Genomic DNA, 24663 nt, shown 5'->3' on the forward strand with positions numbered 1-24663 from the left:
ACTGCCCTCTAGCCTGGGTGACAGAGAAAGACCCCGTCTCAAAAAAAAAAAAAGAAAAGAAAGAAAAGAAAACAATGGTGTAATTGGATTCAAGTTAGGAGACCTTTCTAACAGGAAGAAGTAATTTAATAGTATCACATTCCCTAGACTGTAAGGAATAAAAAGAGTCCATTGCATTTGGCAAATAGAAAGTTACTGCTAACAGAGACAAGTTTCATGCAGGTATGTAGACAGAAGCTGATTATTTTAAGCAGAGAATAATATAGAAAGGCAGTGGAGAAATCTCTGGTAGAATAGTTTTCTTCATCCATTGAATAAACCCCTTTTTATTAATTCATTGAACACATGCTTTTATTGAGCTGCTCTTTGTGCCAGTCACTATCTTAGCCACTTGATGTAAGTCAGAATTTTTAAGAAGATTGTTCTCATCCTGAAGCTTATAGTCTACAATTAAGAGATAAAATGAACAATAAACATAAGAAAAATTTATTTTTTGACTTTGTGAGGTGGTGAGATATGCTATGGAAAAGACTAAGGGGGGATGGAGATTGTAAGGGTGGGTTTTAGCTTTTAAAATGATGGCCAAGTTTGCCTCACTGATGAGACATTGAAGCCAAGGCTTGAAGGAAGTGAACAGGGCAGCTATGTGGATATCTAAGGTAGGAGCTTTAGCACCAGTTGGACAGAGGCCTGAGGTAGCAGCATTCCTGTTGTGTCTGAAGAACTGCAAGGAGGGCAGGGTGACTGGGTTAAAAGGAAAGAGAAGCAGGAAGACAGGTCAGAGCCCTAGCCATTTCAGTGTTTGAGTGCAGGAGAGCAGTTACAGGGTGAAGTGGGGCCTGATCTTGTTGGAATGTGTAGGCCATTGTAAGAACTTAAGGTAGCCATTGCAGTGTTCGACTGTAGGAGAGATGGGATCTGATGCACATTTTAACAGTAGCACTGGCTGCTTTGTTGAGAATCAACTATAGGAAGTCACAGACAAATCAGGAACACCTGTTAGTACATGAATGTAGTATTCCAGGTGAGAGACAATTGTGGTAGCTCAATGTAGGACTGTAGCAGATGAGGTGGTGAGAAGGACTTGAGTTCTGGATACAGTTGAAGGTAGAGTCAACAGAACTTCCTCATGGATTGAATGTGAAGTTTAAGAGAGGGAAGAGGTTCATAGATAATTCAAGGTGTTCAGTCTGAGCAACTGGCGTGATGGAGTTGCCAGCACTTGTTAGGGGAAAGGCTGTGGGTGAAACAGATTTTGCTCATGAAGTTGGGGACTTCAGATTTGGTTGCAGGAATTTGAGATGTTTTTTAGGGTATCTGTGTGGAGATGTCGAATCAGCAGAAATTCCCGAGACAAGTGAGAGCTGATGAATAAATGTGAAGGTCAGCAGTCTATCAGTAATATTTAAAGTCATGGAACTGGATGAGATCACTAAGGGAATGAACATGCACAAAGTAAATAGAGAAAGGAGCCCCAAAACACACTATCGTTAAGAAGTCTGGAAAAGGTGAAGGGAACAATAAAGGAACAACATTAAAGAGCGACCAAGGAGGTACTACCTCCTTCCAGGAGAACTACCATCTATGGGTATGGAGATCCAGGAGGATTATACCAAGGAGAAAAGAGAGATCACTTGTGTCAGGTACTGTGGATAAGTAAGATGACTGAGAGTCAGAAAATGGAAAATAAAGTAATCCAGCAGTTGGTTAGTTAATGGAAAAATCCAGTTTAAGAAGAGAGTCATATAAACACATGTTGTTTTAAAACATTTTAATTGTAAAGCATACAAAGTAATTTTTTTAACCAACGTTTAGATAGAAGTCTTTAGTGTGGGTTCTGCTAATTAAAATTTCACATACTCTTGTTTAAAAAAACATACCTTTAATTCATCGTCTATGATTTCTAGTGTTTGACTGCTTAAACACATTTATGAAGCAAACTAAAGGTGATATCTGTCCAGAGATTATTAAACCCTTTCTCATTTCATATAGTTGTCCCATTTATACCTCATTAGATAACATTTTTTAGCAGTTCCTAAACTGTCTCTAAAGAATTCAACTTAGTTTTCACAGGAACGGTAACTCATATTTCATCAATTTATGGAATATTTAATTCACTAACTGTAGTCATCAGTTCAGTGAATATAGAACATTTGGAAACAAACACACGTAACTCAGTATACAATTCAGCCATGAGAACAGAAGTACATGGGGGTGCTACCCACTGCGCTGGAGCCTCAGTCAGAGAAATCGAAAAGAGCTTTTCAGAAGTTCATTCGTACTACCCTGTTAACCATTTATCAAATACTTACTGGTATTTACCATATAAGAATATATAAAATCTATTACAAAAGTAAGTTCATTTATTCTTCATACCAACTCAATGTACATTCCCTCCATTTTATGGAAGAAATTGGGGTACAGAGAGATCAAGGCAATTTACAAGAATACCCAACTATAGGAGGCTGACGCTGACCCTGGGGCTCAACCCAAGGTTCTCAGTTACTATCCTAAGCATCCCAACCTGTCCAACTATAGCCTGCCTCATCCATGACATTATCTAAGAAGGAAAGGAGAATATAGAGAACTCAGGGTCAAGGGAGGGTTATAGTTATTTCAGATATTTTTTTAAAAACTTGACAATCTTGCTGATGGGAAAGAGTTAATGAAATAGAAAAAGCCAAAGATGCAAGGAAAGAGACAGTTCATGCAGCATGCTTCGAAAGAAACTGAAGAGATTGGAAGACAAAAGTTTACTCTGGTGTAAGAACGTTCAATATAATGTTATTTAATGGAGTAAAATAGCTATCCTTTGGTTTGTATTTTTAAATGTTTGTATCTGCTTATTTTATATAATAGTTTTGCATTTTTTTTCTGTCCGGATTTTTTTAACTCCTAATTCTTTTACTCTTCTACCAGATGCTCTTAAAATACCCTTAAGGATTTCAGTGGGTGAGATTGAACCAAGCAACTATGGTTCTGATGACTTGGAATGCGAAAACACAATATGTGCTTTAAATATCCGCAAACAGACATCATGGGATGATTTTTCAAAAGCAGTGAGTCAAGCTCTGACAAATCATTTCCAAGCAATCTCTTCTGATGGATGGTGGAGTCTGGAAGACGTGACTTGCAATAACACCACCAATTCCAACATCGGCCTCAGTGCAACAAGCATACGATCCATCACGCTAGGTATCAGCAGTCTTATGACGAAGAGAAAGTGAAATTTCTGGGTTTATTTATGTTTATGGGTTTCATAACCTGATTCTTAGTTCATTGATTAAGCACATTCAAAGCTTATTGTGGCAGCTGCCAGTGATGAAAAACTTGAGTATTCACAATGTAGCCATTATGTAATGTTGCCTGTTAATATAAAAATGCTTTTATACCTCAAATAATACTGAAAGAGTAAAAAACATGAAAGCCCTTGATGAGGCTTTGTGATTGCACTTGCTATTCTAGATAAATGCAAGAAACTGAACACCCCACAGCTGCTTGTTTTTGCACAAGTAATGAACACAGCTCAAAATTTGTTCTCGGGTTGACCCAGGAGCACTATAGTGCATTAGTACCTTACCTCCAGGACAGGTTTTCTGATGAAGTCTAGACTTGAAAGAAGCACTTTAATAAAGATATATTCATTGCTTCCACATGGGATGAATCAGGGTGATAACTGGTTATTTCAATTTGATAGACAGCACAAAACAGATTCCAAAGAACTTAGGAGATTTGCTTTCTGCTGAGCATAGTAAGTTCTCTGTAAATATTAGTTGTCCCTGATTAGTTCCTTTCTTCTTGGTCCAGGAGAACTACCATCTATGGGAAACCTGCTCCTTTGCAAGGACTGTGTTGGGTGCTTTATAAATGGTCCTTTCAATGGTGTCATTTTACTGATAACTCTGTACAAGATGACTTGCTTGAGGGCACAGAACCAGTGAGCAAAGCAGACAGGATTCAAATCATATTCTGTCTGATAGAAAAGCTTGTGTACTTTCAACAGCACCATACTGGAAAAGAATGGTCCAAGGTTGAGGGAAAGGTGGGCGTTTTACCGTTGCTATTTATCTGTCAGATTATTATATCAGAAAGTGTTTTATTCTGTTTACCCATATATGTTTATTTACTTTCAAAACATGTTACTAGGTTTTAGAGAAGAGTATTCATGACAACTTGATTTTATGGATCTTTGGTATGATCATTAAAATTACTATTATTGACTAGGCATGGTGGCTTATACCTGTAATCCCAGTGCTTTGGGAGGATGAGGCAGAAGGATCACTTGAGCCCAAGGGTTCAAGACCAGCATGGGCAACATAGTGAGACCTCATATTTACAAAACAATTTTTTTTAATTAGCTTGGTGCGGTCACATGCACCTGTAGTTCCAGCTACTCGGAGACTAAGGTGGGAAGATCCCTTGAGCCCAGGAGTTTGAGGCAGCAGTGAGCTATCATGCAGCCACTGCACTCCAGCCTGAGCCACAAAGTGAGACCCTGTCTCTTTAAAAAAAAAAATTATACAATTGTTATAATGTACTTAAAATTGCATTAAGAGATGATTCAGTTCTTAGGAACACATTTTGTCCACACATGAAGTATTACTCAAAATATGGTTCTGGCCCGGGGTCTGATAAACAAAGTCAGTCAACTGTGTATTGAAGGAAATGGCCCTCCATCAGCCTTTGTTCAGCTAATGTGGAAACTGACAAAGGCAGATGGATATTCACTGCCAGCAGATAAGTTTACTTCTGTGAACAGTGCATGCTAAGACTTGATTATTGCAGTGTTCGTGCTTGTCTCAGAGGTATCGAGCACCCTAGTAACACTTCACATCCAAAAATCATTGAGTTCTGTGGATAAAGGGCTTAATTTAGTGCCTTGCTGTAACCACTTCATAACTGGTAATTATTAGTGTTATTATTGTGTGTATGTAAGTGAGTTTGCTGGATTCATACCCTAAGCTACATGAAAGGAACTTCAGGTCAGCAGATAAGCAGAATTACAGGTGGGTGTGCATGTATATTGGAGGCATGCTGAGAATAAATATTTAGGAATTCATCTGTGGAAGTTAGAGAAGAAAACAAATACGTATTACCAATCACCCACTAAGGAAGATACCTATGGAGTGGCACCCTTTCAGAACAAGAGTGAGCAGAGGGCCCGCAATGGGAGAGGGCCTGCCTTATTCTGAGCACCTGAAATTATCTACTTTTTTTTTTTTCTGGAATCTAAAAATTTGCTGGAAAGGGGATCAGGGACCAGATCATAAATGATCTGATATCTCACCCAAAGTACTTAAGCTTTGAGAAACAAGCATTGGAAGAAACCTGAAACAGTTTTAGATTATGGTCAGCTTTGTTCTTAAGAGCTTAACCCTGGAAATATTTGAGTGGATATATTTGCTTTCTAGATCTCTCCCTGAATCCCTCCTATGGGGTGCTTTGGAGAAGTCTGTAGGTTGAAAGCCTTCCTTTCAATCTTCAACAAGAATTTCATTAGGGAGCTAACCCCTTGTGTGGCCCTGTATGTGTTCCGTATGTGCCTTTGACAGTGTAAGCTCTGGATTCCTTCGGGTTCTCACAGAGGAGAGCATATGTTTTACCCTTGTGAGAAAAATCACTCATAAGCTGCCCTTGACATTTTATTTCATTTTTTGGAACTAGGAAATGTGCCATGGTCAGTGGGTCAGAGCTTCACGCAGTCCCCGTGGGACTTTATGAGGAAGAATAAGGCAGAGCACATCACTGTGCTTTTGTCAGGTAAGGATGTCCCTAACTAAGGTAACATTTAAAGAGTGTTTGCTTCATGGCTGCCTCAGAGCACCAGTTCTTAAATCTTCAAGTTTCATCCCATGTCTTCTAGCCACGCACATGTGACTTCCACCACTAGGTAATTAGATGTTTTTTGAAATGTTTGATTAAGGGGAGGAAAATTCAAAAGCTGTGTTCTTGACACCCATGGTGATGTCTGTCTGGATCATTGATTCCTGTCATTCTGATTGCATCACTCATTGGAAATAAACCAGAGGCCAAACTGGCATGCTGAGAAGAGAGTGACAGAGACTGTGTTAAAAGAGAAATGTCTTTTTTTATTGTGCCTAATAATGCTTAATATGATTATTAAAATGGTACAGGCTAGTGTTTAGTGGGCACCTACTATGTGCTAGACCCTGTTGTTTATAGCATAAGTATCAAACCATTTAATTCTCATAACCCAATGAGGTACGCATTTCTGCTTATCCCTATTTTATATCCAAGGAAATTGAGGCTCTGAGAGATTGATATTCTTGCCTAAGGTCATGCTACTGCTACGTGGTATAGGAATACTCAATTTCTCAGCCCTTGATGCTAAACAGCTATGAATTTCATCATGTATTTCCCATACTTGGGAATGGAGTTTGAAAATTCAATCTTAATTAATAAATATTTATTTTATTACTTGAACTGGACTTATTGAAGTTTAAAGAAAAGTGTGAGGCCACCCCAGAAAATTGCTTTAGGCCCAAACAATGTATTGAGAGAATGGCAGAACTTGAGGGGAGGGGTGGCGGAGTATCGCCAGTGGACCTAATGCAGGCCAAGGCCAAAGCTTTCTGAGATTGCAATGATCTATGATAACTTTTACTTATGAACTGTAAAACATTGAGCCCAGCAATCAGCAGATACTGGGCACAGTGTTGGGACTGGGATCTGGAGGCCCTGGCTATGGTTGCTGGGAGGTAGGCGGGCATCCCAGAGAGTGGGGGAAGGAGCAGCTGGGAGCTCTCGGGAGGTCAGGAGCAGTGGCAGTTTATCAGCCAGAACAAAGTGTGACAATATTTTCACAACAGAAAGGCACATTGGTGCCTCCTGGCCAAATGTCAGCTCTGCCTACATAAGTCAAAAAACACACTTCTCTTTTATGATAGATTCTGTTGTATTTTGATCATTTATATTTATTAAAGGAGTGCCCATTTTTCTTCTTTGTCTGTCCTTTCCTACAGGTCCTCAAGAAGGCTGCCTCAGTAGTGTGACTTATGCCTCCATGATCCCTCTCCAGATGATGCAGAACTACCTCAGGCTGGTAGGTGCACACTGCTGAGTGGAGGCCTGTGTTTCCCGTCCCTGCCACTGGAAAACTGGGTGGCCCATTTTGATGTTTAAAGGAGGCGTGCAAGCCCTCCAAACCTGCCCTGTGCTCTGACACCATTGCCTTCCCCACCAGCCCCCTCCCTGTCAGCCTGCCAATTACATAGTCTGGATGTCTGTCACTGTCATCCGGGTATCTATTGCCTGGATCCAGAGGCCACCTGTGACCTGTGAAGTGTTATAATTTGGGCAGGAGCAGGTTGTCTTCCTTTAACAAGGACTTGATGTCAAGTAAATGATGATCAGTATGGAAGGGAATGACCACAAATATTAAGATGTCTTACTATAAACTTTTATGACTTAAAATTGAGTAAAGATGCTAGCATTAGTGAGAAAGTTAATTTGGCCACTTTAACAGAAACCAAATAATTACAGCTTAAACGGGATAGGAGTTTATTTTTCTCAAACATGTAAGTCCCAGCAGGTGAGAGGCCTGGGGAGGGAGAAGTGGCAGGGTGACCTCCCCAGGATCTCAGCACCCTTTCTCCCTGCTCCACTCTTCCCTGGGATGTTGTTTGTGTTGCTGGGTCAAAGGTAGTCACCACTCCCACTCCCACTTCCTAGCTGGAAGGAGACAGCCTGGAGGGCAAGCCTTTCCTTTCAGGGGAGTTGCACGTGTCATTCCTGCCCACATCCCATTCAACAGAACTTAAGACACCTGTCGCTGCCTAGCCGGGAAGTGGAACCTTTTCCTGGGCAATCGTGCACCCACCTAAAACCAGGTGGTCTATTACTGAAAGGAAGAAGAAGAATATGATCATCAAAAGAAAGTAGCAAATTATAATTGTAAAATGGATAAATGTAATGCTTTGCATTCATTACATACTTATTACATGCCATGCAATATGCCAAGTGCTGTTATGATTTATTTTATTTACCCTTCAAAACATCCCTATGAGATAATTTCATCCATTTTATACATGGGGAAACTGAACAGAGAGAGGTAAAATGCTCAAAGTCATGCATCCAATAAGTGATGAAGCCAGAATTGTACAAGTCTCTGATGTGTATGAGATCTATCTAAAACTAATACTACCGGTATAAAACATCAAAAAATAATTTTGCTTGCTGCCTTAATTTAGATGGCCTTTTTAAATAAATGAGTTGAAATTATGACCCTTGACAAAAGTTGTTTCCATAGACTGTGAATTGATGCCTTTGTTTTCACTCCTTATGAAAAGAAGTATTCAAAACCATTCCATTGATCATCTAGCCAGGCTCAAAGTTAGGATTAACTGTGGCTGTACCAGCAGCCCCAGTAGCAGAGAAACATTCAAAGCCTCACAATGTAGAAAAGGTGGATTCTCCTGAATCCGATACTTTGACTTCTTTGCTTTACTCTTTGTCCCCCTTCCTAAAAGCATCAAAGTATGCCTGTGATAGGAAGGAGATCTATATCATTACTTGGCTTACATGAAGGTAGAAGGGTGTGATCAACTGGTTTTCAGGAATGTTAGCCTCAGGCTCTCAGTAGAATCTGCTGGTAGAACCACTCCCTCCTCTCCCCTACCCCATTCTCAGCTTCTCCATACAAGGCAAGGTTCTGACCCAGGGCTTTTCCTTCATCCATTAAGATGATAAAACATAACTGCAAATTAGCATTGACTAGCAAATCTGGAAAATGAAATGTCTGCTAGTCACATTATATGTAAAATATTCCAAGTACACTTATATGTGTGCCCCCTTTTACATAAGACATAGTTTTACTACCAGTTAACAGCAAATCAGAGACCAAACCCTGTTGTTAATTCTGTTCTGAATTCAGTGAGTGTACATAAAAGGCTTTTTTAATCCAACGATTAACTCTTGAATGAATACAATAAAAATGTATCACTTATTTCAGCAGTCACTGCAAAATTTAAAGTGACTGAGACAACAATATATCATAGTGGTTGTGAATGTTTTCTCTTCCATAAACAATTATAAGCCCCTTAAGAGCATAGGCCCTGTGTTATGCATTTTTGTGTCCTGTTATTTCCATTGTTTCACAGCTGTTTATTGAGAGCCTCTTAAATGCAGGTAATGCTTTAGAAACTGAGGATAGAGCCCTGGCCTTATAGAGTTTGCCTTCTAGTGGTAAGGAAGGCAGATTTTTAAAAAATCAAATGAATAAATGCATATGTAATGTGATGACCAGCACTAACACAAGTGTGAGGTAAAATAAAGCAGACAAGGAGATAAAGAGTGGGTGGAAGCGGAGGCAGAAAGCACTATTTTTAGATGGAGTCATCAGGAAAGATCTTACTATAGTGACGTTTGGACTGAAAAACAAATGAAGTGAAGGGAGTCACCTTGTGGAGGGTGTTTGAGGTACAGGGAACCACAGATACAAATGTATCTAGGTTGACAGTGAAGTCTGGGAAATGATCAGAAACTAGATCATGCAGGAATATGGCAAAACATTTTAATTTTACTCCAAGTGGATAGGAAGCCACTGGGGAAATTTGAGCCAGAGAATGGCATAGCTTCCCAGTTCTACAAATAACTACAGGCACATTGATGTGTGTTGAATTGTTGGAAATCTGTACAGTAGATATACAAATGTAGTAATAGTTGACTTTGTTTACCTTCAACTTTTATCTTATGTTCCGGGGTACTTGTGCAGGTTTATTAAATAAACATGTGCGGTGGTGATTTGCTACACACATCATCCTATCACCTAGGTATTAAGCCCAGCATCAATTAGCGATTCTTCCTGATACTCTCCCTCCCCACAACCCCCACTGTGACAGGCCCCAGTGTGTGTTGTTCCTCCCACTCCACCATGTGTTCATGTGTTCTCATCATTCAGCTCCCACTTACAAGTAGAACATGGAGTGTTTGGTTTTCTGTTGCTGCATTAGTTTGCAGAGGATTATGGCTTCCAGCTCCATTCATGTCCCTGCAAAGAACATAATCTCATTCCTTTCTGTCGTTGCTTAGTATTCCTTGGTGTGTATGTACCACATTTTCTTTATCCAGTCTATCATTGATGGGCATTTAGATTGATTCCATGCCTTTGCTATTATCCATAGTCCTGCAGCGAACATACGTATGCATGTATCTTTATAATAGAAGGATTTATATTCCTTTGGGTGTATACCCAGTAATGGGATTGCTGGGTCAAATGATATTTCTGCCTCTAAAAATAAATGACGATTTGCGACACTCTCCCACAGTGATTGGACTAATTTACACTTCCACCTATAGTGTAAAAATGTTCCTTTTTTTCCACAACCTTGCCAGCATCTGTTGCCTCTGGACTTTTTAATAATCACCACTGTGACTGGCGTGAGATGGTATCTCATTGTGGTTTTGATTTGCATTTCTCTAATGATCAGTGATGTTGAGCTTTTTTTCATGTGTTTGTTGGCCACATGAATGTCCTTTTGAGAATTGTCTATTCGTGTCCTTTGCCCACTTTTTAATGGGTTTGTTTGTTTTCTTGTAAATTTGTTTAAGTTCCTTGTAGATTCTGGATATGAGACCTTTGTCAGATGGATAGATTGCAAAAATGTTATCCCGTCCTGTAGGCTGTCTGTTCACTCTGATGATAGTTGCTTTTGAATAGTTAACTTTTTATTGAGCATTTATTATACACCAACCTCTGTTCTAAATATATGGATAATCTCATTTAATCTTTCTGTAAGATAGATACCCCATACAAGTTACATTTTACAGGTAAATAAACAAAGACTCAAAGTAATTTACCCAGCGTCTCCAGCAATTAAATGGTGAGACCCACGGAGTTGAAACTAGCCTTTCTGCCTGCTCATGCATGTAATCATAGTTTATTAGCCTAGGTTATTAGCCTATTGATTAAGCATTGCAGTACCAGTGATTACTATTTATGCAAATATCTAAAATGCATGTGTTAAAACCCTTATGCAGAAAACCACATGTAGTGAAGACTTTAGATCAGGATTCTGTTTCTGTTTCTGTTTTTTAAAACGATGTTATTTTTAAATACTTTTATTGTTAAAAATAATACAAGTACATTTTAAATCTCCACCCTTGATTTAATAGAGGAAATATTCAACCCAATTGAGTTTTGAATCACTAGTAATTTATTGTAATTGTTGAATTTTTTGCATTAACTTAAACATTTCTCTTAACCAGTTACAATTTTTTGTTAGGTTATTTGAAACCTCGTATTATAATAATTCAGTGACTATGAATAATTATTACATTAGAAAAAATGCTGGAGTTCCATCATCTTGATCTGAGTGCTCCTTTAAAATTAAGACTCTGAATGTCCTGGATGGAATCCTTGACAGATTCTTCTACCTGTTTTTCATTCACTCCAAAATGTGCCATGCCAGTCATTGAGAATCATCACTAGGAAAGCCTAGTTATTCTCCATCCATTCCCAAAATAAATTCGCTACTTTCCCATAAAAATAAGGTTGTAAGTGATGGTTATGTGTCTAAGACATCCCACAACCCTGGTAGCAGAGAGCCAGCTCTAGCCTGATCTTTCTCAGGGAAGGGAGGAGCAAGCCTGGGTGAGGTCCTAGTGAAAGTGGGAAGCAGCTGGTTGCGTGATATGAGGAAGAGGTGGCTCTGCCACCAGTGGAACATTTGGCTTCCATGGCAATAGTGGAAGAGGATCCTGGGCAGTAAGTGTCAGCCCAGAAAAAGTCTAAAGCAGAAAAACTTCATGAATTCCAGAGCTGGCTGACAAGGGAGCAGTTATGTCTAAAAGTTCCATCTTATAGTTTCATGTTTTTGAAATAGCTGTAATACCCAAATTATTATGTCTGTATCAATAAATGGGGACCTGTCTATATTTGAAATTAGTAACCAAGTCTGCTATGTATGTGAACTGTAATTTCTCTTAGATTCCTATTACTCTTATACCTATTCTTTAAAAGGGACTTCAGCAAATGATTAAAATGCTCTCTACCATGAAGAATTCCAGTTGTTTGTATTCCAAATGCTGGATGTACCAATATTGTTTGAGGAAATTTTATGTTAATGAATAGACCATAATTGTGTCATCAGTGGCTCTAAAGTCACAAGTAAATTAGTTATGTAAAATCAGGTGTCAGATGTGGGTAAAATGAAATTTGTAGCTATAGAGCATGTGATTTTAACAATCCCAATTTTATTGGCTCTATAGTGCCCTTTTATTTTTCTTTTCTGTTTAGTCAGCACAAGCTGGCCTAGAACTGTCTCTGGACAGAAGCTGCTTTTCCTCGGACTGTGTATGACAAGTGAAACTCCAAACAAAACTTAGGATTTATTGCTTTAAAATGCCACAGCTCTGCACACACATTACAGGTGCCACATCAACAGTAGTGGAGATCACAGCTCTTCTGGTAAACCCCATTCTGCAGGAAAGCATTGTGGAGGGAAAAAAATAGAGATGCATGGTCTATTGTTGAGGTCACTTGTTTCCATTTAATCCAGAATCTGTTTGGCTCACAAAGCACTAATTGACATGTGATGAGCTTCCTGAATAGTCTGTGAAGACACAAGAATAAAAGGGATTGGTACCAATTGTGATAATGAGGCCAGTGTCCCTTTACCAATAAGCAGAAATGTCACACTATAAATGTGCACTTAGGGTATAATTCTGATAACTACAATTAAGACTGTAATTTTAAAAGTTTTGTTTGATCTTGTTCAAAGAACAGATCTCCTTTCAATACAATTAGAATATTTATACCCCTCTTTCCCCAAAAACTCTGCCTGTGTATCTATCTTTAGAGCCCTCTGCTGGAAGAATGGAGTATATATATTCATCATACCCAAGATTTTGATATTTGGAGAAATATAATATAACTTCAAAACAATATGTAATGTCTTAGCAAAGCTTTGCATGTTCGCCCCGGTTCTGATAGAGCAACAGGTTCCCAGTAATTGAGCTATTTTTGTTGTTGTTCAGAATTTAAATGGTAACCAACGCGACTATATCATTTGATGAGATAACAGAATACCATTTACAAAAAATTGGTAATACCTGAAATGAAGAGAAACCTACTAATGAAATGCATGCATGAAAATGTATGAATGATCTGGAAGTATATCCATTTGTTTTTCTCTTTACCTACCTAATTCACTTATTTATTTATATTTCTACTTTATCCCGTGAAGGACTTTAGACTATGTAAATGCAAAGGGCTTACTTCTGGTGAATGGCCTTTTCAATGAAATTTTAAATTGAATGTTTCCTGCATGTGTTTGTAAAAACCTACAGTCTGAGAACAAATGAAGTGTTGAAACTAAAGACAGCTCCTTTATGAAACTGGGTCTCTTTATGTTATTTGATTCCAAAATCAATCTTAAGAAAGTACAGGCAGTTTGACAGGGTGGTCATAATGAATAGGGCACTCTTGTTTTCAGAAGTGAGACAAGATGAAATAGCCACGCTAGCTGAAAAATCTCAGGGGTAAATCTTGAAAATCTTTAGCCTGTTTATTTTCAGTAAATCTTAAAACTCGGTATCCTGAGTCACTGGTGTGAAACAATCCATGACTTGTGAAAAAAAATTCTACCCAATAAATCATAACAATTTGGGATTAATTTAGAAAGCTCAAGAGCTCTGGTTTAAAATTGCACCTGGCTAGCAAATTGTGTACCTAATACACAATTTCCCACTAAAGTACTTTTGAAAATTGGCAAAACCTCACAGTCACAGAAAAATAGAACTGAGGTCTCTCTTCAGCAAGAATCTGGAAGCATTTTCTATTCTCGTTAGGAGTAATAGAGTATTAGGCCCACTTATGTGAGGCCTACCTGAAATTAGGCAGGAAATCATTATCATCCTTCCCCTACCATCTTCCTGGTGATTAAAAAAAAAAAAAAAGATTTATACCAGTTAGAAAATTGGGCATTTATCCCTTACTGCATAGTCTCTGCTTTTTGCGGCACTATGATATTCTCCTCCACTCCCAGGAGGCCTTTCCACATCCGTCTGAAGACTGCGGGTCCTAGAAATACCTGGACAAAAAGTTGGTGGGGATTAGTGAAACTGTGCTACAGCCTAGGAGGTGGATTCTCCATAAGCACTCAGCAGGGATGGAGACAGGAGCTGCTGGGCTGCGGCGCTTCCTGAGACTGTGGTTTATCCTCATGCATTATCTGCTGTGTTGGACAGCAGGAGTTCATTCCACTGCAGCCGTTGCTAGACCCAGGAGTTTAACCAGCAATTGCAGACACCAAGTTTTCATCCACCCACTGATCCAAGAAGGAGATTCAGCTACCCAATTTGTGGACAGTGAGTGAAGCCAGTGGTGGTCTACACATCCTGCTTTCCTGCAAAATTCTTCCTCTGGTTTCATAGCACATAAACAAATAATAACAAAATAACCGTATACCTATGGAAGAATACTGCAGATCAGTTTTCAGTCTGCAAACTCAGGGAAGAACACACCCTTAAAATTATTTGCTAGAGTCTTAGTCCATTCAGGCTGCTGAAACAAAATATCATAGACTGGGTGGCTTATAAACAACAGAAATGTATTTCTCACAGTCCAGGGTATGGAAAGTTCAAGATCAGGGTGCCAGCAGATTCAGTGTCTGGTGAGGGCCTGTTTCCTAGTTCATAGATGGCACCTTCTCACTCAACCCTCAAGTGGTGGAAGGGGCAAGGGGTTCCCCTTAGCCTCATTTATAAGGGCACTAATCCCTCCTCACAACCCCAACTCCTAATATGATCACCTTGGGGGTTAGAATTTCAACATATGAATTGAGGCCAGGGGAAGCAACACAAACATTTTGACCACAGCAACTAGGAAAAACAGAAAAAGTTGGGAAAATTATGTTCTTTGTCTACAGAATGCAAGGTGGTAGACTATGAAAGCAGAGCAAGAAAGTCATAGTAGAGTCTGGGCTTAGATTACAAGGAAAAGTTTAGGAGATGGATGAGGTAAGGAACTATAAGAACAATTGAAAATGCAATGGCATAAAGTTGCACTTGACTGTAGAGAACAGAAGTGAGATCGTGAATATTCTTTTGTGTGTTGTGCAAGACTAACTTGAGGAGCTCTCTCAATGCAAAGAGGACAGAGCTATAGCGGTGAGGTGAGATGACATACTCGCGGAAAACAGAGAACTTAAGCATTATAGGTGTTCATTATAAAGAGAACTAGAAGAGGAGAAATTACCAAAAAATTGGGGAAAAATTTCCTAATCCAAAAATGTTCTGACTATGCATATCGAAAGGACTTACCATGTTCCATTTAAGACTGGGAGAAAGAGGCTATAACTAGACATATCTGGGCAATATTTTTTAATGACAGGTACAATCTGTATATCGCCCAGGCTTCCCCATCTCATAAGTATAAATGGAAATGTATTATTCTTCAATAATTATTTATTATTTAATAATAATGTACCGCTGCAGACTTGTGGCCCCACTGCCTTACTGCTGCCTAGAGGCAGAACCTCAGCAGCACTTTCTAGGGTATTCTTTCCTGTGCCTCTAGGGAAGTTCCTGCTCCAGGTTTGGTCCTTGCCTGCACCTCTACCGTAAGCCTTTTATTGAAGGCATACTAATCATTGAATAGTATTCCAACTCAGAGAGTATTACTGGAGGCTACCAGACATGGTGTCTTTCAGAGCCTAAAACCCAGTCCCAAGCCCAACATCAAGGAGACCCTTACAGGATCACCGCCCCCTTAGCGCATGGTCTGACTCCTGATGGTCATGCCTGGCTTTCCTCCACTTCCCAGAAGTGTTCACCAACTTCCTTAGTCTCCTTACAGGCTAAACCTCATGTCTTTTTTTTTTTTTTTTTTTTTCCTTGAGACAGAATCTCACTCTATTGCCCAGGCTGGGGTGCAGTGGCATGATCTTGGCTCACTGCAACCTGTACCTCCCAGGTTCAAGCGATTCTCTTGCCTCAGCCTCCCAAGTAGCTGGTATTACAGGCGCCTACCACCACACCTGGCTAATTTTTGTATTTTTAGTGGAGATGGGGTTTCACCATATTTGCCAGGCTAGTCTCGAACTCCTGACCTCAAGTGATCTGCCCTCCTTGGCCTCCCAAAGTGCTGGGATAAAAGGCGTGAGCCACCACGCCCGGCCCAAAACTCAAGTCTTAAAGGCCCCGGGTAAGGAAAAAGTTACCTCATCTCTTATGCTAAGAACTTTTCTTCAAGCCTTCCTTTTATATCCCACAATCTGCCTCCCTGTAATGATAGACTGGAGCATATTTACTATCTTCACAGAAGTCCATCCCAGCTACCATAAAGGATGGGCCTTTTCCTGTGATCTCAAAGGGACAACCTCATCAGAGTACAAGAGAGAGACAACTCGGAGATATACACACACGTTCTTACATTGTCCTGTTCTAGATTATAGAGAGAACAAACTCAAAACTCCCATTAAGTCTGGGTGGCTCAATCTTCACATGTGAGCAATATCAGTTGTATCAGTTAGATCGGAGCCTTACCTGTCCAAGTCCTTTCCTGCAAGACCTTGCTGCAAGACCTGCTTTCCATTAAGAAAGCTTCTCCCAAGCCTGTGTGCTGGGCGGGGGCAGGGGTGTCTGCCCTCGAATGACAGAAGTGAGAGGCTGACTTTCCTCTCCACATTTTTCTGAAGACATCGCTGCCTTTGCCCTGTGTAGATGATAATTGTCTTTCCATCCAAGTGCTTGCTGAATCTCCATGTTCTCAGGCGAGGTATCCTTATACACGAGGATAAAGGTTAAAAAAAATCCATAAGCATCCAGGCAGGAGAATTTCTTTTTGACAAAGCAAATGTGATCTATCTCTACCTAGATTTCTTTAAAACACTCAATTCCAGAATGGAATAATATATAAAGTTGATCTGAGTTTTATACTCATCAAAACATCTTTTACCTAAGAAGTCAACACAAAGACATTCTCTGATATATAACAGCTATAAAAAGATTACACTCACATACCCATCTTTTAAACACACACACACACACACACACACACGCAGCCACTATGCAAAGAAAAAACTGGAAGGAAACAAAAATATTTACAGTGACTGTGGGTGCTGACACTCAGTAATTTTTTATTCTTCTTTATATTTACCAAAATTTCCATAATGAAATGCACTATTTTAACCACTAAAAAGCTAAATAAGCATTGACAAAATTCCACATAAAGAACATCTGCAAAGGATAATATAGGAAAAGTTACAGAATTTCTGGAAGGGACAAAATGAACTTGGAACTGTGTTTCTCAGCTACCCTGCTGACCCTCGCTGTAGAAAATAGAGGGAAAAAAATGTGTTTTTTTATAAAGTGTCAGCTCTTGCTAAGTACCCTTTGCCCATGTTTCACATTCAAATGAGAGTACACGTGTCCAGTGAAAAAAACTAACCTCTAAAATATTGTTTTTAATCTTTTGAAAGTACGAGGACAATCAAAAAAGAATTCCACACTTGTGTACCCCTTTTTTTCTCTTCCCAACTTAGCATCTTCACCCTAGGTCTCTTCTTGGTTTGTTAATAGGTTGAGCAATATCATAATGTCATTTTCCACGGCCCAGAAGGAAGCTTGCAAGACTACATAGTACATCAGCTTGCACTCTGCCTGAAGGTATTGGTTACTTGTCTACCATCTCCTTTTCTTTGAAAATTGGCAAGTGCGTAGAACTAATCACCCAATTTTCTTATCACAGCACAGACAAATGGCTGCAGGATTCTCCTGTGAAATAGTGAGAGCTGAAGTAGATGCTGGCTTTTCCAAGGAACAGCTGCTAGACCTGTTCATCAGTAGCGGTAAGAACATTTCAGCAAATTGACTGTGATAACCTAAAGGCATGCTCTTCAATGATGCCATTACAAGGAAATACACTGTGTTGCTTGGGGATACATTTAAGATAACTTTAATTATTCAGCAGCTGTGGGATAAACACTTGCACAAATTATCTTCATGTGCATATTGTTGCATTTGTTGAGCATCCTGCATTTTTTTCTTCTTTTTGTTATCTTTTGTTATGAATCATTAATTGTTGCTAACATACTGTCTTACTGGCACTAGTGGTATACCAAGGGAGGAGGTGGTAGGAGCAGTTCACCCTAGCTGGACTAGGTATCACATCTTTGATGCTGTTTAGAATTGCCGGAGCATGGTGGTGATACACAGCAGATCAATTTTTTAGTAAATTTGATTAGTCATAAATTCTCTACAACCAATACATCCCTTAGTGCTGCACCTGGGGTCAACCACTTTCTCTACCTCACTCTTGCTATGCCATTGACCGGCACTTAGTGAAATATATCACATGCACTAATTAACTCATTCAGTCTCCACAACAGCCCTGTGCAAGTAGGTAGCATTATTTCTACTTTCAAAGGTGAGGAAAGGGTCACAGAAAGGTCCAATAATTTGCTACAGCTATGTAGTAGCAGCACCAGGATCAAACATGTTTATTAATGTAATGTTATTAATGAGTTTTCAATCTTAGGCTCCAGGGTCTCCACCCCAAGCTTCATCACGGATGGAATTAGGATTACCCTGCATTGCATACTGTAGAATAGCATCACTAGTGACTCTGACACAAAACTGAAATGGACCAGGCTTTAGTCTCCTAGGGCTCAAAGCCACAGAGACCCCTGGGGAACGGGCAAAGGAAGCAGTTGTAAGATTGGAGGATAGGTTGACATGCAAATTCAAAATCTCTTTATTGGGGAGGGGTGTTTCTATATCTTGTGGCCAGGGCAAATGTAGCCCAGGCTTAGGACGATAGAAATTACCTGTGCTTTTTTTTTTTTTTTTTTTTTAAGACAGGGTCACTGTGTCACCCACGGTAGAGAGTGCAGTAGCGTGATCTCAGCTCACTGCAGCCTTGATTTCTGGGGCACAAGCTAACCTTCCACCTCAGCCTCCTGAGTAGGTAGGACTACAGGCACGCGCCAGCGCTTCCAGCTAATTCGTGTGTGTGTGTATTTTTTTGTAGAGAAAGAATGTACCATGTTGCTCAGGCTGGTCTTGAACTCCTGAGCTCAAACAATCTGCCTACCTTGGGTCTTCCAAAGTGCTGGGATTACAGGCGTGAGTCACCGTGCCTAGCCAGCACTTTCTAAGACAACAGATGAATAGATAAAGAAAATATGGTACATTTACACAATGGAGCACTATTCGGCCGTAAAAAAGAATGAGATCCTGTCATTTGCAACAACACGGATGGAACTGGAGATCATTATGTTGCATGAAATAAGCCAGGCACAGAAAGACAAACATCACAGGTGCTTCATTGTTTGAGGGATCTGAAAATCAAAACAGTTGAATTCATGGAGATAGAGAGTAGAAGGATGGTTACCAGAGGCAGGGAAGGGTAGTGTGGGGTGTTGGGGGGTAGGTCAGGGTGGTGAATGGGTACTGAAAAAAATAGAAAAAATGAATGAGACCTATTGTTTGATAGTGACTATCATCAGTAATAATTGTACCTATAGTCAGTAATAACTTAATTGTACATTGTAAAATAACTGTAAGAATGTAATTGTATTGTTTGTAACGCAAAAGATAAATGCTTGAGGGGATAAATATGCCCCATTCTTCATGATGTGACTATTTCACATCGCATGCCTGTATCAAAACACCTTATACACACACAAATATATACACCTACTATGTAGCCACCATTTGTTTTATTTTTTAAAAAAGGAAATGAAATTAAGAGGCAGGTTTAGGGAAGCACTGAGGATTTCACTGAGGATACCACAAACCTAGAAGCACATTTTAGGGGCAGGAAAATTCCAGTAGAATCTGAATATCACTGTACTACACAGGCCAGTCTTGGGCTAGAAATTAGTGACAGTTAGCTACAGAAAGCTGTTTTTTCTGATAATGTTACTAATCATAGCTAACATTTTTAAAGCTCTAACTCTGGTAGGCCCTATTCCTTTTTTGTTTCTTTTTTTTTTTGAGACAGAGTCTCACTCTGTCACCAGGGCTGGAGTGCAGTGGCACCGTCTCACTGCAATCTCTGCCTCCCTGGTTCAAGCGATTCTCCTGCCTCAGCCTCCCAAGTAGCTGGGGCAACAGGCGCTCACCACCACACAAACAAATTTTTGTGTTTTTAGTAGAGATGGAGTTTCACCATGTAGGCCCTATTCTAAACACTGCATTTATTAACTCACAACTTTCTGAGGCAGATACAATCCCATCCCTGATTTATAAACATGAAAACACTTGAGATAAAAGGTTAAGTGTCCTGCCCAAAGATCCCACGGAAGAACATACAATGGAACTCAAATCCCAGCATTCGAGCTCCTAAGCCTGACCTTAATCACTACTGGCCTTAACGCCCCAGTGCCAAAATATGTTTTTTCCCTATTATCTAACAAAAGTCTCCCACAGTTTTTCAACTTTCAGTCTCGCTTCTTCTCAAAGTAAGAAGCTAAAGTATTTTGTGCTCACCCTATGAGAGTAGATAGCAACCACAGACTAAATTCTGCTCTAAACTTAGAGAGCTAAGAAAACTGGAGTGCAATGAACAGGATCATGAAGGATGCAAAGGTGACCAACTCAGCATTTCTAGATCTACGGTGGGCATCTTCTTAAAAAGAGCTCCTCCTCCTAATTTCCCAGTTTGGAGAGTGGCCCGTGTCTCTTGGCTCCCACGCTGGAAACTCAGATTTCACTGGCAGCCTTGAAAACCTCAATGCCCCAAGTAACAACAAGCCACAGGAAGAGGTGAAGCAGGCTGAGCGGGGCTGCAGGGAGAGGGAGGCGTGCCCCCATCTTTAGGAGGGGCAGCAGCTCTCAGAACCAGCTCTTCGTTGCTGACAGAATTGTAGGTCCAATGTCGTCAGGTTTTGTAACTTTTAGGAAGAAGCCAGAAATCCAGGTTTTTATGTAAAAACTTTGGGGTTTTGTTCTTTCAATATTGCTAACTATTCTAATTTTTAAAAGCAAATGAGAACCGCATGGAATCCCAGGTGCTCTCATTTGTGGGCCTCTCACCCTCGTCCCACAGTCCATGGTCACATCCTGCTAGTCAGGCTCAATCTGCTTTTTAAAATCCATTTCCATCAGCACCATCTTACTTTATGCCCCCCTTTCCTGGAACTCCTAGCTTTTACGTAAATGGTTTTCTGTCTCTTGTTTCTCCTCCCTGAACATTCTTCACAGGCCAGCAGACCTCTGATGAAAATCCCGGTGATTTCTGCCCCTCCCCATTCCACATCTCTCCATCGCCCAGTGCACCAGGTCGATGCTGTTCAAGGCCTTCTATTCTGGGGCATTCATCCACCCAGTTTGCTGATCTGACCCTTTTAACATAGATACCCATGCTGCAGCAGAATAGGAGGTTTCTTCCCTATGTATCCTTTGCTTTTCCACTCTGCATGTCTTTGCTCATGCTGCAGCTTCCACTAGAATTAAGGAGTAAACACGTAAACGCCTCTCATCCCACAGACACCATGGCTACCGCGTGACTGGTGTGTTGCAGAGTAGTCTGTTACACACTAGTGATTAAAATAGACACGATCTCTGCCCTTCTGGAAACTATAGAAAAAGCCTCTCTTGAAAAACTTTAAGGACACCTCAAATGAAGCTTCTGTGATTCACTCCTTCTGGTAAACAGCAGTGGACTTTATTTATACTTCTGGGCCCCACCCAGCTGTATGTCAAGGCAATGAGGGTATTATTTGGGGTTTTGCCTTGTCCCACACATGCTATATGATGAGCTCCTTGAAGGCTAGCACTTTAGCTTATTCTTCTCTTAGCTTGTATATAAATTGTCAATAATTATTTGCTAAAAGAATTGGTGAATTTTCTGATGCAATAGCATAGGCAAAGAAAAAGAATTCTTAGTTCAATCAGGTGGCAACAAGTAGAAGAACTTGCTTAGAGTCAAGGTAGAAAGAAGTAAGATTAGAGAGACAGGCATTGATAAGGGAGTCATTGATGACTGGGCACAAAGAATAATTTGGATTTTAAAAAATGAAGTGTTTGAACAATAGACTAAGGACAAAAAAAACCTACACTCTAGGTTCAAGAAGGAAGAGTAGGAAATGGTATGTTGTCTCCAAATACAGAATAAAAATCCTTCTATACTCTTCGTATCACATGACTGTGATTTGGTAAGGAGGCTGTGACTGCATATTATAATTGGGTCAAATATTCCTCAGTGCAAGGTATGGAATTGGGTTAGTAAGACAGATACTTTTTAAAATTGCAAATGATTGTAAGCAGTAAAGCAGAAAAGAAAATTCATACAGAAGGATTTTTATTCTGTATGTAGCTTAGTAACTTATCTTTCTTCACTTTTTAATAATAAAACTATGATACAAATACAAGGTTCATCTGCTAAGACCTTGACTGCAGTTGCCCAAGTTAGCAAGGTGAGCATTATCACTTCCTGTCTGCCTCACTCCCCGTATCTAGGCAGTCCCTAAGCTCTGTGGAATCTGCTTCCTCTGTCTCCTCCTCCTGCTCTCCATTTCCCCCTATCACCTATTATTTCTTGTTCAAGGCATTGTGGAGGCCTCCTCATTAACCTTTTGTATTTCCTCTGGTCTCACTCCCTCCATGGGCCCTCCATAAGGTATCTGGGGACTCACTGGAGGATACAAAACCATTCAGACAGTTCCCTGCTGTTATACTCCCAAGGCTCCAGAATGAAAGCTAAAGCTCTCAGAATCTACATCAGGAACATTGTTGACTGGCCTCTCATCCTGGCCCTGCCACAGTTCACCCTCATATCCTAAAACCCACTCTCCCTCCACTGCCATCCTCTCAATAGGACCCATGCTGTGGGCTGGAGGCTGATGAAGACATAGAGGAGAATTAGAATCAACAAGGACACCAGAGACTTCAGAGCAGTGCAGGGGAGCTCCTGCTAGCCAGAGGGAAGGATCCATCGACAGGCGTGTCGTCAGTTCTTTCACTGTGCGGAAAGCATGCAGCAGGGAATGATGCTTCAGTCAAGGGGCGATGGATGAGGCCACAGAGTAGAGAAGTCAGAGATCTGGATGGAGGAAAGGAGATTTTTAGGCTGTTCCACTCAAGCGTTTAGAATAATGAGCATATAGGGATTATCTACCAGCTACTCTCTTTTTTCACCAAGGAATTAAAGCGGTCAAATGATAAGTACCACGACTGAAGAGTACACTGATTCCTGAGGTATCCTACACGTACTCCTGATGGTTAACCTTATTTTCTCTAAAGAGAGAGCCTTAAACTACGTGGATTGAACGGGGTGAGAATGCTGAAGTTCTGTCTTCCTCTGAGCACAGCACACATTGCCTTGTGTGTTCCTCTCTACAACGCTGTAGAAGAAAGCCAGGGAACAGTCACAGAAAAGAGTTAAAGAAGGGTGTGAACAAAAAGGACAGAAATGAAGAGTAGCAAAAGTATTTTAAATAATTGGCTTTAAGAATCTAAAACTTAAATGGAGATTAAAACGGTGCCAATGAAGAAAATAATAGAGAACAAAAGACCATTTCAAAGAAAATGACACAGCACTTATTCTAGCATAAATTGCTTTGTGTTTATTTTAAAATAACATTTCCTTCTCATATTCCCTTTCTTGAGAGAGGGTCACGTCATATGACTCTGTTATTTGGTAAGGAGGCTGTGAATGCATATTCGAATTAGGTCAAATTTCTCCTCAGTATAAAGTACGGACTTGGGTTAGCAAGATGATACTTTTTGAAATTACAGTGACTGTAAACAGTAAAACAGAAAAAAAATTAAAGACTAGAAGGGTATTTTAAAGTAATACGTTGAATTTTTCAAGGGAACTTTCCTTGGTAAAAGTCATGAGGATAGGATTGCTGTAATAACAGTAGGAGACTATGACAATTGGAGTCTCCAGAAATGAGTTTACCTCCTTGGACCCTGCATCCCTGGAGACTCTTTAAAGACTTGTCCTGTGCTTCCCACTGGGATTCTCCGAACATCGTTCCTCCAGAGCCGGGGTTTAGGGGCACATGGAAAAGAGGGGCTGTTTTCTATCCTCAAAGGGGAGATTATAGACTTGGAGTCAGTCACCTAAGACACGAAGCCGTTTGGGTTTAGAAATGCGATACGCTAATTATTTTTAAACTGATAAGTTTGGCTGCAGAATTCACTCTCCGGGACTTTTAATATAAGGATGTACAAAACTGGGATGTAGCCCTGAGCCTCACAAAGACAGTGTCCGGTTAAAATTACCGACCTGCAGGAGAGGAGCAGGGCTGAGAGAGACTATAAAGTTGGAAGAAAACGGTCAAAAAGAGCAGACTGGTTTCAGAAATAGCGTTTTGAAGTAGCACAAAGCAAAGGGAATTCAAATGGCTGACTTTTGGGCCATAGGTAGAAAGAACCCTGCAGCTGTAACATGGGGTGTGTGGCCTTCTCTCACCCCTCCGTAAGCCCTGATCAGAGACTGAGTAATCCTTGAAACTGTAATGAGTTCCTCCTTCTGTGGCTGGTTAATATTTTAGACCTGAAACTATGCAGAATAACCTGAACTAGACACATACTATTTCTCAACTAAAATGAAATTCACCTTTGCCCCACCTGGACTAAGGATGTTGAACTTAAGTGGTCAGATGGAAAAGTAGGTACTAACGAAAAACTGAGGCGATGAGGCAAGCGAATGAAGACAAAGCTTTTCCCCAAAGAAACTTGTGCTGTTTG

At 40.2% G+C, this 24663-nt stretch overlaps 1 protein-coding gene across 1 annotated transcript in view; it reads left to right on the forward strand.

Moving 5' to 3' along the window:
• CTTNBP2 (cortactin binding protein 2) overlaps positions 1-24663 on the forward strand; it is a 173863-nt gene that overhangs the window by 120963 nt on the left and 28237 nt on the right. Inside the window, exons 10-14 of the mRNA XM_011971661.1 lie at positions 2920-3195; positions 5665-5760; positions 6984-7063; positions 17542-17628; positions 17711-17810. Coding sequence (XP_011827051.1) covers positions 2920-3195; positions 5665-5760; positions 6984-7063; positions 17542-17628; positions 17711-17810 — 639 coding nt within the window. The remainder of the gene's footprint in view (positions 1-2919; positions 3196-5664; positions 5761-6983; positions 7064-17541; positions 17629-17710; positions 17811-24663) is intronic.

The sequence above is a fragment of the Mandrillus leucophaeus genome, unplaced genomic scaffold (genome assembly GCF_000951045.1).
Source record: "Mandrillus leucophaeus isolate KB7577 unplaced genomic scaffold, Mleu.le_1.0 Scaffold1235, whole genome shotgun sequence".
Lineage (NCBI taxonomy): Eukaryota > Metazoa > Chordata > Mammalia > Primates > Cercopithecidae > Mandrillus > Mandrillus leucophaeus.